This window comes from Rhincodon typus, chromosome 32 (assembly GCF_021869965.1).
Source record: "Rhincodon typus isolate 14 chromosome 32, sRhiTyp1.1, whole genome shotgun sequence".
In the NCBI taxonomy this organism is placed as follows: domain Eukaryota; kingdom Metazoa; phylum Chordata; class Chondrichthyes; order Orectolobiformes; family Rhincodontidae; genus Rhincodon; species Rhincodon typus.
In genome coordinates, this window is record NC_063363.1 from 5,813,226 (window position 1) to 5,828,221 (window position 14,996).

Genomic DNA, 14,996 nt, shown 5'->3' on the forward strand with positions numbered 1-14,996 from the left:
CCAGCTCTACACCTTGTTATCTCAGATTCTCCAGCATCAGCAGTTCCTACTATCTCCTATCAGTGTAACTCCGCCTGTAACCTGTGATGTAAGGACGCTGTGCATTGAGTGCAGACGCTGCGTAGACACTCGGTTAATCTCTTTGAAAAACGAACTTGGAGCTGATGCAAGTTTATTTCAGCCAGTAGTTACAGCCCAGCTGGTTACCGGGGTCGCCCTAATGATCTGCGTACTGCTAGTCGCTGGACATGGGACATTGCTGGAGAACGAGATCAAGGTGAATACTATAATTCGCCTCACGAACGGTGCAATAATTTTGAACCCATTGAGAGCTCTGCATCTTTCAGTCCCAAGGTGCTGGATCCCGCCCCCTCTGGGCCTCTTTCGGCCACGATTCCGGAATTAGGAGCGACGTTGTTGCAAATGCTGGAAACATGCAACCGAGCAGCCAGCATCTCTAAGAGAGGCTAAGACGGGACTCCCGGTCTCTACAGTGTTTCTTAGACCTTATTGCTGCATGCTTGCAAGTTCACATCACACCAAGCATCTGTAGCCCGTAAAACAGAATTCGCTCATGGCGCTTTTGGCTTTGTTCACAACAAATTTGGAGACGAAAAATTGCAACAGGGTTTGGAGAAATTACACGGTCTGGCTTTCTTTCTTGTGTAAAGTTTTCGTGGCCAAGTCCAAAGTCAATACGGGGCGGGGTTACAGCTGTAGCTGCAAAGTTTGCAGTTAGAAAGCCCTGTGAATTCTCACTGCCAATTGCTTCACAACCGAATACACACATAACTGGTGAAAGTAGCAATATTTAACATCATCACTCAGTCTCAGCATCCTCAATCTCCATTTCTCCTGCTGTATATATTAAGGTTCAATAGGTCACAAAATGTTTATAATACGACCGCTAATTCAGTGTGACCTTTTTAGAGGGAAGGGACACTTGGCATTTATATGGCACCTTTCACTACCTCAAGGGCCTCCCAAACAAACTGTAAACCGTAAAGTTTCTTTGAAGTGTAATCACTGTTGTAGAGAAATCCTAATTTATTCCCAATGCCTTAACCTTCTTAGTTGTTGTCCATCATACTGGTGGGCTCTTTCCTCGCAACTGCCATATTGTGCAAGCTAGACAAACAACATCTCATTTTCAGTTTGGGAACCTTGCAGCCCTCAGACGTAAATATAGAGTTAAATAATTTTTGCCTGAACACCTTCTCCCATGTGTGCTTTACCCGCTCTCACCCAGACCTCCTGTCATAATATGGGTTCCTATCAGCACAGCTAACCCATTTTTCATGCAATCATAGTCCCCACTATCACCTATCTAGCTTCCCTAACTTACTATGAACAATTTTTTTGTTTGCCGAACTTCTTTCCTCTCTGTCTATCTGGGCTCTGTCTCCACCAATTGCTCACTCCTACCCCTACGCTCTAAATACCTGAAGGATACTCTAAAAATTAGAATGCTGTCCTTACAGCACAAATTTTGGTTTGATTTGATTTTATTATTGTCACATACTTAGGTAAGTGAAAGGTATTGTTTTGCATGCTATCCAGGCAAATCATACCATAAGTATGTTAGGGTAATAGAACAGAACACAGAACAAAGTGTTATAACCACATAGAAGGTGCAGAGAAAGCTCAACTCTAATATATGAGACATCCATTTAAAATAGCATGTGTAAAGTGATCAAGCATTGCTATATAATCATGGGCAGAGGTAGATATGGAGACTGCAGAGATCCCTTGCTAATTCCCATATATCAGCCATAGTCCATTGGATATTGTGTCCATAGAATCTTGGCCTTGAGCCTCTTCATCTGATATGGTAGCATAAAAAGTTCCAAGTCTTTTTTTTGCTTATCATATTATTATGTGTTAATTATTGTTGTATAATATCCTGACTAGGGATACACTGACAGGAAATGCATCTTTTTGCGACCTAATTATAGCATTTAAACAGTGAGAATTAATTTTAATCAAATCCAGTATTTCTCACAGGTTGTAATCAACAACTGCCCCAGGACTAATTCCAAAACAGTTTTCAGTCTTAATTAATTACCTGATCCAGTTATAAGGAGCAAATTAAGTTTATGTAATAATTCCAAGGTGTAAGAGACAGTAAATAATCCTCAAAACATTGTAATGTTTTGAATTTAAATGACCTGCATTTAAAACTTTTAATTATTTCTGTTTTTAAAACTAACAAAAATAAGAATAAAACTGAACTAGACTGCTGATGGATGTTTGGACATTGTAATTTGTGAGTGGAACAAGTTTGGAATGTGATACTGTCATTGCCTCTGCTATTAGGGTCTATGTTCTCATTTAAAATCTTCACAAATTAAATGGTAGTGTACCAGAGGCCCAAGCAATTAACACCTCACCCACCAAGCCTATAAACCACGCAGTGCATTAGGCCAATCATTCTTGCAGTACCCCAGACTTGCGGTATCTCCTGCCCATGGAATCCTGTCCGCTTAATGCAAACCTCAGAGCCTGCCCGCTTAGAATCCTATCCAATCATAGTGTCTCACTGCCTGTCCATTAAATACCGTGACACCCAACGCTCCCACTCCTCATCCCTTGACACCCTAACTACTCTCCTTTGTTAAAGTAAGAGCAAATTACTATGCCAGACCTGCTGAATTTCTCCAACACTTTTTTTTTTCCTTTGTTGAAGATTTTCCGAGACCAATTGTCATTCTTCAAAAGATTTAACAAAACTTTTAGTTCCAGTGGTTCTCAGATTCCTAAAGGGGAAGTGTAATGATTGTAACAAGGTCAGCCAGGTGGACCTCATAGAATATGAGTTCTCTGATTGGGTCTGTTAATCTGGTCCAATCAGGGAGCCCTGGCTGACAGTTAAGAACAGGAGTGTAAGACATACTGTTCACTCTGAGAGCTGGCTGTGAGGAACCTGGATCAGTGTCAAGGACTCTCTGTGTAAATAAAGGGTGACTTTATGATAGGATACCGACCTCTGTGGAGTTATTTCAGTAATCTTGACCAATAAAGTTATCCTCAGGATTCCCTGTGAGTGCTGAGAAATGTTCCTTCTCTATCTGTTTTACACTCTATTTCTGAATCTACTTTTGTTTGAGAAAGAAGGGAAGAGAGGTGCAATCTCAAGATACAGTTTATGGCTACATTATTTTCTATACTTAAATGTTGCAATGTCCTCTGTAAGTAACATTTCGCCTCTTACATAATCAATGATTTGTAGCAGTTATTCCCTAAGAAAGGACACGTAAACTCAGTAGAGAGTAGATACAATTAAGCATGGATAATAAACATGAAATAACTAGCAAAGGAGAAGAGAATGGAAAATGGGAACAGAAATTGCTGGAAAAGCTCAGCAGGTCTGACAGCAGCTGTGGAAAGAAAGCAGAGTTAATGTTTCAGGTCCAGCGACCCTTCCTTAGAACTGATGGTAGCTGGGAAAATGTGTTTTTATGCAGAAGATAGGGTGCACGGAGGGGTTAAGGAGTAAACAATAGGTGGAGATAGAGCCCAAAGAGAGAGAGAGAACAGTTGGACAGACAAATGAGTGGATAATGGTCAGCCTGGGAGAATGAATAGCTATTAATGGCTAACAATGGATTCTGTGTAATAGCAGACCATGTGATAACTAGGCCTGGTGTGTGGGAGTTGGGGTGAGTACATGGGAGAAGCTCAAGCCCTAAAGTTCTTTCAACAAAAAAGTGGTGGTGGGAGCTGGAGCAGGTGGTGGGTTGTCTGCTGTGTGATACTGGTACAGCTGCTAACCAGAAATCCTATTAATGCCTCTCTGAAACTCATCTACAGTGAAAGTACTAGTTAGGCACCAAGCTGGATCAGGGACAAAGCAGAAAAAAAATGCTATTGCTGTGAACAGTATTAGTTAGATCCCAATAAAAACAGATGATGCTGCAAAGGCAGACTGAGTCACACAACATCGCTGGACAGAGAAACAGCATTAATGGTTAATGAAAGGTCACTGACTCAAAATTTTTAAAGTCTGCCTCTTTTGCTGCAGATGCACACTGATCTGCTGAGTGTTTACCAGTGTTTCTGCTTTTATTTCAGATTTCCATATGAACATATGAATTAGGAGAAGGAGTAGGCCATTCAGCCCCTTGAACCTGGCTCTGCCATTCAACAAGATTACGGTTGCTTGGAATGTAACCTTAAATCCACATTCACACCTATCCCTGATGACCACCTACCCCTTGCTTAATCTATCATAAAAATATTCAAGGACTTTTATCACTTTTTCAGAAAGAGTTACAAGGATACACGATCCTTTGAGAGAAGATAAAGTTGCTTCATTTCTGTTTTAAACAGGTGACCCTGCATCCATAGTATCCAACATCCATGGTATTTTGCTTTTATTTGAAACAAACACAGAGAATGCTAGAGAAATTCAGCAGGTCTGGCAGCAAATCTGTGGAGAGAGCAACAGAGTCAATACCCTGTCCTGAATCTGGAACATTCTGAGGAAGAGTCACATCAAACTCAAACTGTTAACTCTGTTTCTCTCTCCACAGATGCTGTCAGACCTGCTGAATTTGTCCAATGTGCTGTGTTTGTTTCAGATTTCCAGCAGCTGCAGTATTTTATCTTTATTTTTGCTTTTATTTAATTTGGTTAAATGAGTGCATTGTTATTCCTCAATCATACGACTATTTTACATTGAGAAACTCAACAATTTTTTTTGATACCTAAAGTTAACATTTGTAGCTTACTTGAATAATTTTTTATGAAGGTTATTAAGGGAGATGATCTGGTAACAGTGACAAGATGTGCAATTTTCAATTGGTTCATAAAGACATAATCAAAAAAAATGTGTGGTGAATGATTCTAATAACAGAGTCACATGTTCAAAAGTCTAAATTTAAAAATAAATCATGGCAAATCCCGCAGTTCTGAAATAAAAAAAAGGGAGCTGTGGACTTGTATGTCAGGCCCATTACAGAAACATAAAAAATTTGTGGCACAGAAAGAGGCCATTTGGTTCATTGTGGGAAAACAATCCAGCCTAATCCCATTTTCCAGTTATTGCCTTGTTATCCCTTTAGGGCACTTAAAATGCGCATCAAAGTATTTTTCTAAATGGAGGATATTTGCCTCTATTTCCCTTTCAGCAAATGAATTCCAGATCTCCACCATCCTCTGGCTGAAAACTTCTTCGACACCCTTTCTAATCCTACCAATTATCTTTAACGCTATGCTCTCTGGGTTATTAACCTCTTTGCTCATGGAAATATATCATGGAAATATTCCGACTTGGCTCCTCATAATTTTATACAATTAAAGCTCCCCTGTCTGATAAATATTTGGCTGCATTTGTGATGAGGTAGATCTCACTGAAGAGCTGGTGTCTGCAAACAGAGTAGACCCATGAGTATCAGTTAGGACAGTGCACAGGTTTGTAGTTTGTAAATTCCGGTGAACGAGATACATTAGTGTTTACAGAGCTAGCAGAATTCTTGTGTATTAGTCCAGCTGGAAGATTTCCATCAGAAGGTAACAGTTTTGTAGATTGAGTTACTATGGAGGGTCAGTGAATCTGGCTGCAGACTGGGAGTTAAGTGGCAAATAGATGTGTTTCTAAAAAGGTACATGGGACATTGCTAAATTGGATACACTTAAGTTCATCTGCTCAAATGATATGGACCTATTTGGGTCAAACAGCCATTTTCCCACTCCTACAAATATTTGACCATGGTTACCTCGGTAATGAACTCACCGATGAGCTATAAGCTGTGAGTTTAAATTTAATTCCAATGACTTGTTCTGCAAACTAAAACTGATACTTCAGTACACACTTCTGAAGGAGTGCTAACCAATTGGATAATCTTTCAGATGAGACATTAAACTGAAACTCCAATCATCTTACAGTGGTTCAGTGGTTAGCACTGCTGCCTCACAGTGCCAGGGTTCAATTCCACCCTCGGGTGACTGTCTGTGGAGTTTGCACATTCTCCCTGTGTCTGTGTGGGTTTCCTCCCACAGTCCAAAGATGTGCAGGTTAGGTGGATTAGCCATGGGATGGGCTATGTCTGGATGGGATGCTCTTCAGAGGGCCACTGTGGACTTGATGGGCTGAATGGCCTCCTTCCTCACAGTAGGAATTCAATGATTTTTACAGGTGGGCACAAAGATCTCAGGGCATTCTTTTGAAGTACACCAGTAGAATTTTCTCAGAGCATGTGTTTTTATTTCTCAGAACCTTGGTCAATGTTATTAAGACACATTATTTGATCGTTTTCCCATTTCTGTTTGTAGGAGCTTGCTGCGCGTACATTTGTTTCTACATTTCATACAACAGTGACTACATTTTCAAAAATGTAGTTTAGGACATTCTGAGATTGTGATAGGCACCCTATAAATGCAAGTATTGTTCTGTTCGTTTGTATGCAAACAGTGAACAAGTATCATGTGTCAACTGATATACTGTGCAGTTCACGAAAATTATTTCTTCACAGAATGAAGCCACAGGCCTCTACAGCCACTTAGTTGGGATCCCAAAGGCTCTGTTACCGGGAGTTGGTGGGAAGAAGATTCTGGATTTCTGGTGGGACGTAGTAAATATGTGAGTGTGTTATCATTTTTGTCACTTGTAACAGCTGCATTTTTCTTAGTAGGAGTTATTTAAAATAAATTTTATTTAAATCTCACCTGACGAGGTGGGCTATCTGGGCTAGGACTAGTAATGTAAAAGATTACAAAGCTGGGGATTGTGAGAAGGGAACTGTGACTCTCAGAAAATGGGCAATGTGGAAAGGAGATTTTGTTCAACATGCTCTTCCAGAAGCAATCTTTTCCACAGTGGAGAGGATGGATGAGTAACATGTAGGTCAGTATATTAAGGTTAGCCAGATGTCCTTTAGTGTCAGCTGTGGCTTAGTGGATTTCACTCTTGCCTCTGGATGAGGAGTTTGTGGGTTTGAATCCTGCTCAAGAGAGCTGAACTCAAGTTGTCAGCTGACAAATCTGATAATGCGCAGGAGCTGTCTTGAACTAGCAGAGGTGTTGGCTTTCAAATGATGTGTTAAACCAAGGCCTCGCCCACTGCCTCAGGTGGATGTTAAAAATCACACTGGACTATTTTGACAGAGTATGGGAGTTCAGCCTGGCCAGGGTTAATCCTTCAACTGATATTGCAAACAGAGATTATTATTGGATTTACTTCATTGTTGTTTTTGGAATTTCACTGTCAGCAATTTAGCTGCAGTGCTTCTAACATTATAAACACTTCAGAAAGTAACTAACTTGCTGTCGAACACCAAAACTGTAAAAGGCACTATATGAATGCAAATTCTATCTCCCTTCTAACTTTCTATCCATCTTCCTGTATGAAACTTATTTTGAGTTGCCATACACCATGATGTTTTCTCTGTTCTGTTTGCAGACGCCAGCTCTTCAGTGACGTTTACCTTGTCACAAATGCAGATAAGTGAGTATGTTTGCTGTTGAGAATAGAAGCAACGCAGCAACAGTCAATAACACTGAATAGAAATGCTGCAAATAACGACAGAAAATGTTGGAAATCCCGAGCAGGCTGCATGTGTAGAGAGATGCAGAAATGATGTTTCAATTCAGCTGTCCTTGCTTATTTAGTGGTGAACAGTTTATAAGCAAATATAGTAAGCTGGGACAAAGAGGGTAAGAAATGAATAGTGATGTGGAACATGGGACGAACAATCCTTTTGGCTGTGGAGAGATGGTTACATCCATGAGCTGCATCTGAACCCTTCCACAACTTCAGACTCCAGTGAAAGAGTGTAAAGGTATGAAAACAACAAAAAACAGAAAATGCTGGAGAAACTGAGCAGGTCCAGTAGCATCTATGGAGAGAGAAACATATTTCGCTGTTTCCCTCTCTACAACTGCACCCAGATCTGTTGAGATTTTCCAGCGTTCTCTGTGATTGTTTCAGATTTCCAGCGTCTACAGTATTTTGCCTTTATGAAAACTAGAAATAGAATGAGAGAGAGACGTGGAGGTAAAAGATCTCATGCATGACTTAGAGGGGCAGGGAAATTGTCTGCGTCTGCAGGGTAAAATTTTACCCAATCAGCATCACAAAAATGAAGCTGCCTGGTCATTATCAGATTGCAGATTGTGGGAGCTGGCTGCGCACAGATCGTCTGCCACATTTCCTACACTGGAACATTGACTACACTGCAAAAGTACTTCTTGAAGTGCTTTGGGATGTCTTGAAGTCATGAAAGTTGCTATAGGAATTAAGTCTTTAGTTTACTGCAGTGATCTAAAGTAAGCAGGGTTCGTATGGTCTTGTATGGTATGCTGCAGTTCTGTGGAGATACAATGGGCACCAGCAAAGCACTTATGAATTAATTGTTAACTTTCCACGTGCAGGTACAAGTACTATGAGCGATGGGCAACTGCCAATGATTTTCCAGTGGAAAACATTATTAATGATGGATCGACAACCAGTCAAACACAATTGGGTGCAGTGGCTGACTTGGAGCTAGTGATCAGGAGCAAGAGGTTCACTGATGATGTCATGGTGGTATGTTTTGTTTCATTGCTGGTTGTTTGCTGAAGTTTAGGATCTTTGCTCACGCTGTCTCACCACAATCTGTATGTACTTCCAGGTTGCTGGGGATATGCTATGTGAAGATCTGAACTTTGATATAGCTGAAGTTCTCAAATTCTTTACGTTTAAGGTCAGTAAACCCACTGGTTTCTTGTTTCTTCATGATGTTTAATTGACTTAATGTGATTTTAAGTGAAAAGCTATTTGGTTTAGTGTAAATAGCCTTGGGAATAAAGGTTGGAAACTTAGACTATGTAACCTTGCTCATGTGAAATAAATGAAATCACATAATGGCTCAGGTCAGTGTCTGGGGTGATCATACGATAGAATTAGATAGAAATATACAGGCCAAAAACAATTCTGAATAGTGTGAAGGATGTGGATTGAATACAAATTATCTGAGAGTAGTCAAAATTTTACAGCTGCATGATTCAGGCTAGGGAATCAGTATTTTATATACAAAATGATCATTTTTCGCTTATCTGTATTCCATACACACTTGGTCTGATACTGAGATAACAAGGTGTAGAGTTGGATGAACACAGCAGGCCAAGCAGCATCAGAGGAGCAGGAAAGCTGACATTTCGGGTCGAGACTCTTCTTCAGAAATGGTCTACATCGGGGAAACCAAGCGGAGGCTTGGGGACCGCTTTTTGGAACACCTACGCTTGGTTCGCGACAAACGACTGCACCTCCGAGTCGCGAACCATTTCAACTACCCCTCCCACTCCTTGGACGACGTCCATCCTGGGCCTCCTGCAGTGCCACAACAATGCCATCCAAATGTAGCAGGAACAGGACCTCATATTTCGCTTGGGAACCCTGCAGCCCAATGGTCTCAATGTGGACTTCACAAGCTTCAAAATCTCCCCTCCCCTGACCGCATCCCAAAACCAGCCCAGCTCGTCCCCGCCTCTGTAACCTGTCCTTCCTCCCACCTATACCCTCCTCCCACCTCAAGCCCCACCCCCATCTCCTACCTACTAGCCTCATCCCGCCTCCTTGACCTGTCCGTCCTCCCTGGACTGACCTATCCCCTCCCTAACTCCCCACCTACACTCACCTTTACTGGCTCCATCCCCGCCTCTTTGACCTGTCTGTCTCCTCTCCACCTATCTTCTCCTTTATCCATCTTCTAACCACCTCCCCCTCTCTCCCTATTTATTTCAGAATCCCCTTCCCCTCCCCCATTTCTGAAGAAGGGTCTAGACCCGAAACGTCAGCTTTCCTGCTCCTCTGATGCTGCTTGGCCTGCTGTGTTCATCCAGCTCCACACTTTGTTATCTCAGAATCTCCGGCAGCGGCAGTTCCCACTATGTCTGATCTGATACTGACCATTCCCTTCTCAGTCAAGAAACACTTTCTTATCTAAGATATTCATGAAAATTAAATATTTATTGTACTTGGTGGCATTAACATTCAAGATAGAGATGTGGTAAAGCTCTTATTTCATAGATTGGGGGTTTGATTGATTAGTTCCTAATCTTATTCAAGATGAGCGTAAACACAGTTTGACATAAATCCTGACATTGTATGCTATTTGCTCAAGAATGTCACTTTTGATTAACTTAATGTTTTTATATTGTTTGCTTTTTTCATTTTTCCTGGCTCCCAAACCATTTGTCCACTTTTATTAATAGTACCAATAGCATTTACATAGCATCTTAAGGGTTTGTTTCAATGGGGAAAAAGGGTACTATCTACATTGGAAAAAGTTCTTTCAGAGTTGGGTTTGAAAATGTTGACTTGTTTGGAGAGTGAGCAATATATACTTCAGTGAAAGAATCTTATGCAATAAGACCAGGCCCCTCTTTTTTGCCTAAGCAAGGGGAAAGTGTGTTAATGTGGAAAGGGGAGACAGTTAATAGAGATTATTGAGAGATTATTTCCTCCCAGGCCAAAGTCGAACTTGACTGAGACTTGTAACATCCCATAGCCCAGCTGAACTCCACATATTATCATCAGCCTGGAACATTGCATCAGTGGTCCCCGTACTCTCTCACATGTAAAGTGTACAACTACTTACCAAATTATGTTATTTTACTTAACACCAAATTTAAACAGTGAGAAGAAAGAATGTGCATTTATATAGCACCTTTCATGACCACAGAACATCACAAAATGTTTTAGATCCACTTAATAATCTTTGAAATGAAGTCAGATTGCAATGTAGAAACATGACACCTAATTTGCCCACTATAAGCTCCTAGAAGCAGCAATCTGATCATGACCACATCATCTGGTTAATTTGGTGATATTGGTTTGGGGATAAATATTGACCAGGACACTAGCATATCTCGAGCTCTGCTTTGAAATAGCACTGGGTGATCTTTATGTCCACTTAAAAAAGGGGACATGGGGCCTTCGTTTAATGACTCAGCTGGAAGGTATAACTTTTGACAATAAAGCGTGTGATTTTAGGTTTTGTGCTCAGGACTCTGAAGTGGACTTTAACACAAAAAACCATTGGGAGTGCTCCCAACTGAGCCATGACTAGCTCATGTGAAATACAACAGTATGCTGACATTGTTACCATTCTTTAACTGTTGCCTGACAGAAGGGAGAATTGGTAATTTACTATGAAATGGAAGAAGGAGAGAAAACAGAATCTCGGGGAATAGTTGAGGTGTGCCCCTCGACACACAGGTAGGTTTCTGATTGAAAAAGGCCAGTTTTTGAGTTGGTGAGTCTTCGTATATGTTACTGCGACTCGATTAGAATCTTAGGGATTATGCGATCCCGAAGGATGCCATTTGATCCATCATAGCTGTGTCTGCTTTTTGAAACAGCTTTCCTATTTCCTTTCCTAATCGTCCTGTAACTTCTTTAAGTTTCAAATCTTCATCCAATTTCCTTTCGCCTCTGGCTGTTTTAACAATTGCCATAAATCTGTGACCTACAGTTACCACCTGTTCTACCATTGAAAAGATATTGGACGTCATTTCCCACACCTGGAGCAGGTGGTATTTGAACTGGGACCTCTTGGCTCAGAGATAGGGACATGACCACTCCCCACAACAGCCCTCCCCTGCCACTGGAAACATTTTCTCACCGTAATTATGCTATTAAAATCATTCATGGCTAAATAATGATTTTGATCAGTTCTATTAAACCTCCCCTTAACTTTCTCTGCTCTGAGAAGAACAGACCTAGCCTCTCCAGTCTGTCCAACAACAACACGTATTTATATAGCATACTTAAAATAGTAAAACATCCCAGATGCTTTAGGCGTGTTCCCAAGCAGAACTTAATATAAGGAAATGCTAGGGTACACGACCAAATGGTTGATCAAAGAAGTAGTTTTGAGGGGCATCTTAAATGAGAAAAGAAAAATAAATAGCCTTAGTGAGAGGGCTCCCGAGCTTGGTGATTAAACAGCTAAAGGTGTGGTCTTCATTCATGGAGCAGTTAAAATTGAGTGCGTGCCAAAGTGTCAGAAATGGAGCAGTACAGATATCTTGAAGGTTTGGGGATGGACTTTGAATAGAGGGCATGACCTTGGATGAATTTGAAACTAAACATAATATTTTATTATTAGTGCCTTGCTGGACTGGGAGCCAGTAGAGATTTGTGGGCACAAGCATGATAGATAAACTTCACAGGAGCTAGGAGAGTTTTGAATGAGTTCAAGTCATGTGACAGTGTCGTGTAGACCTTCACCATTCTGAATAAATCTCGTTTGCACCCATTCTGTTATGTGGGACCCAGAAATGGACAAAATGCAGGTGAAGAGAAAGAACATAGAATCAGAATATTTCGCTCTTTGTGTAGCTAGAACAAGCATGGGAACAGTGGGTGAATGGCCTCCTTATGGGCTGAGGTTCTCAGAGGCACTAGCATCATGGCCAAAGCAGGTATCGGAAATTGTATGAACCAACGGCATGGTGGTTCAGTGGTTAGCACTGCTGCCTCACAGATCCAAGGACCTGGATTTGATTTCAGCCTCAGGTGACTGTGGAATTTGCATGTTCTTCCCATGTCTGCGTGGGTTTCCTCCGGGTGCTCCAGTTACAGTCCAGGGATATGCAGGATAGGGGGATTAGCCCTGGGAAATGCAGGGTTACAGGGATAAGGTAGGGGGGTGGGTCTGGTTGGGATATTCTTTGGACGGTCTGTGTGGACTTAATGGGTGGAATGGCTTGCTTTCACACTGTAGGGATTCTATACTCTGACCTCAATCTGAGACCTTCTGATTTCAGAATTTGCAGAAGCTTAAAGACCTTAACTCTGTATTATCTGATGAATATAATATTTTCTCTTGCTGGTTAAATTCTACAGTGAGTCGCCAAATGTTTATTGACCCACTAATCTATCCGGGCATGTTGTCTTCCAAGGATCAGAGATACTGAAGACCGTTTTCTTTCAGAATCACCAAGTTTTATGAGAAGCCCTCTGCAGATGTTACAGAATCGAGGCTGGCAAGTGTTGTCTTTTATTGTTTCCAAAGCAAGACACTGCCAACTCTTGGAGAGTATTTGAAGTATCATCCACTGGTGGAGGATCGAAGGCTTGGGAAGTATATGGTGAGAAAATCTTCTGTTTAATCAAGTAAAACTCACCAAAAGTTGTCAGTTTGTTCTAATGTGGAGGTGCCAGTGTTGGACTGGGATAGACAAAGTCAGAAATCACACGACACCAGGTTATAGTCCAATAGGTTAATTTGAAATCACAAGCTTTTGGAATGCTGTTCCTTCGTCAGGTGATATACAGGGAAGCACACAGACACACGTGTGCCTGTGCACGTCCCTCCACTTCACCTGTTGAAGGAGCAGCGCTCCAAAGCTTGTGATTTCAAATTAACCTGTTGGACAATAGCCTGGTGTCATGTGATTTCTGAGTTTGCTATAACTACAAATAAATGGAGGACAAGCGAATAGTTCTCTTCATCTCAATGATCACCACTGTTACAACCAAGCTGGGAGGGATAAGTAACATAATCTCGTCCTACTCCCAAGTTTGGTATAACAAGAGTTTGACTTTTTGAAAAGGCTGCGCTTTCAAATTCAATGTAAATGTACCTTAAAGAACACACCAGACAGATGTCCTTGAGCTAATCAGAATTAAGAAGTTAGTTTTTTTGAGAACTCTCTCAGCAAAAGATAAACCGATCAAAAAGATATCACAAAAACAGTTCTGTGACCCATACACAAACTAGCATGCAAACACACTAAATAATTTATTGGGGAAGAAGAAACGTTTGTACCTCTTCAATAAAGAAGTTATTTATTGAACTGGTGATTCTTTTGGAAACAGTTATGTGGCAGATTTCCACATTTTTCAAACGATTTTGGTTCACAGTTGGTTTTCTCTCAGGGGGAGTTGCCTTTTTCCAAAATTGCGAACCACTTCCAAAGAGAGAGAGAGAGAGAGAGAGGCTCCTTCTTATTCATGTTACTGAATGTCTTATTTGTAGCCAAAACCCCAAACTTATAATCTTGGTTTCTCACTAATGGAGGTGGGGAGTTGCGGAGGGGTGGTGTGAGGGTGGACAAGGTGGGTGGGGGTGTGGGGAGATGGTTGGGCGATGTTGCGCAGTGGAATTCTGATGTCTCAAACCTGGCTGTTGGCCACAATGGGAATAATCCATTGTTCCAAAGAGTTTTGACAATCCATTGTCAGAGCATCCCTGTAATCCTTCAATATAGTTAGGGAGAACATAGAACAATAAAGCACAGGAACGGGCCCTTTGGCACTTGATGTTGTGCTGAACATGACATCAAATTAAACTAATCCTTTCTGTCTTCTTATGGTCCATATCCCTCCAATCAATCCTTCTCTTCAAATTTATGTCTTTGTTCCAACAATACAACAACCACTGTCTGTGTGGAGTTTGCACATTCTCCCCGTGTCTGCATGGGTTTCCTCCGGGTGCTCTGGTTTCCTCCCACAGTCCAAAGATGTGCAGGCTAGGTGGATTGGCCATGCTAAATTGCCCATGTTCAGGGCTGTGTAGATTAGGTGGGTTATAGGGGATGGGGGTTGGGTGGGATGTCTGAGGGCCGGTGTGGACTTGTTGGACCGAGGGGCCTGTTTCCACACTGTAGGGATTCTATGAATATTTATAGTAGAGAAGTCTCATTCCCAGAGATATTTGAGGGTTTCATTACTGACTATCCATTCTAAAGTTGGATTTTAATACCCAGGTAATTGCCCCTCTAATAGCCGTTCAGGGTATAGCAGATAGTGTCAGCTGTGTTACTTAGACATTCCTTTATATATTCCTGAGAGCTCGGCTTCTTTTAGGTCAGGTGACTTTGGCAATTGTTGAAGTGACCCAGCTTGGTTTAATTGTTTTTGTCTCAAACCAAATCCCAAAGGTTTTACAGAAAAATAGGAATTGCTGGAGAAATTCAGCAGGTCTGGCAGCATCTGTGGGGAGAAAGCAGACTTAACGTTTCGGGTACAATGACTCTTCTTCAGAACTGATAGCGGCTGGGAAAGAAGT

The 14,996-nt window shown here is 41.4% G+C and overlaps 1 protein-coding gene across 2 annotated transcripts in view; it reads left to right on the forward strand.

Annotated features, from left to right (window-relative positions):
* Positions 1–123: 123 nt before the first annotated feature.
* The window catches only part of LOC109938800 (glucuronokinase with putative uridyl pyrophosphorylase), a 40,406-nt gene continuing 25,533 nt past the window's right edge, over positions 124–14,996 (forward strand). Inside the window, exons 1-7 of one of the 2 annotated variants that reach the window (XM_048615603.1) lie at positions 124–277; positions 6,474–6,580; positions 7,400–7,444; positions 8,371–8,524; positions 8,610–8,681; positions 11,109–11,197; positions 12,918–13,074. In XM_048615603.1, the coding sequence (XP_048471560.1) occupies positions 221–277; positions 6,474–6,580; positions 7,400–7,444; positions 8,371–8,524; positions 8,610–8,681; positions 11,109–11,197; positions 12,918–13,074 (681 nt within the window). In that variant the 5' untranslated portion in view covers positions 124–220. The other variant, XM_048615604.1, reaches the window with a different exon arrangement.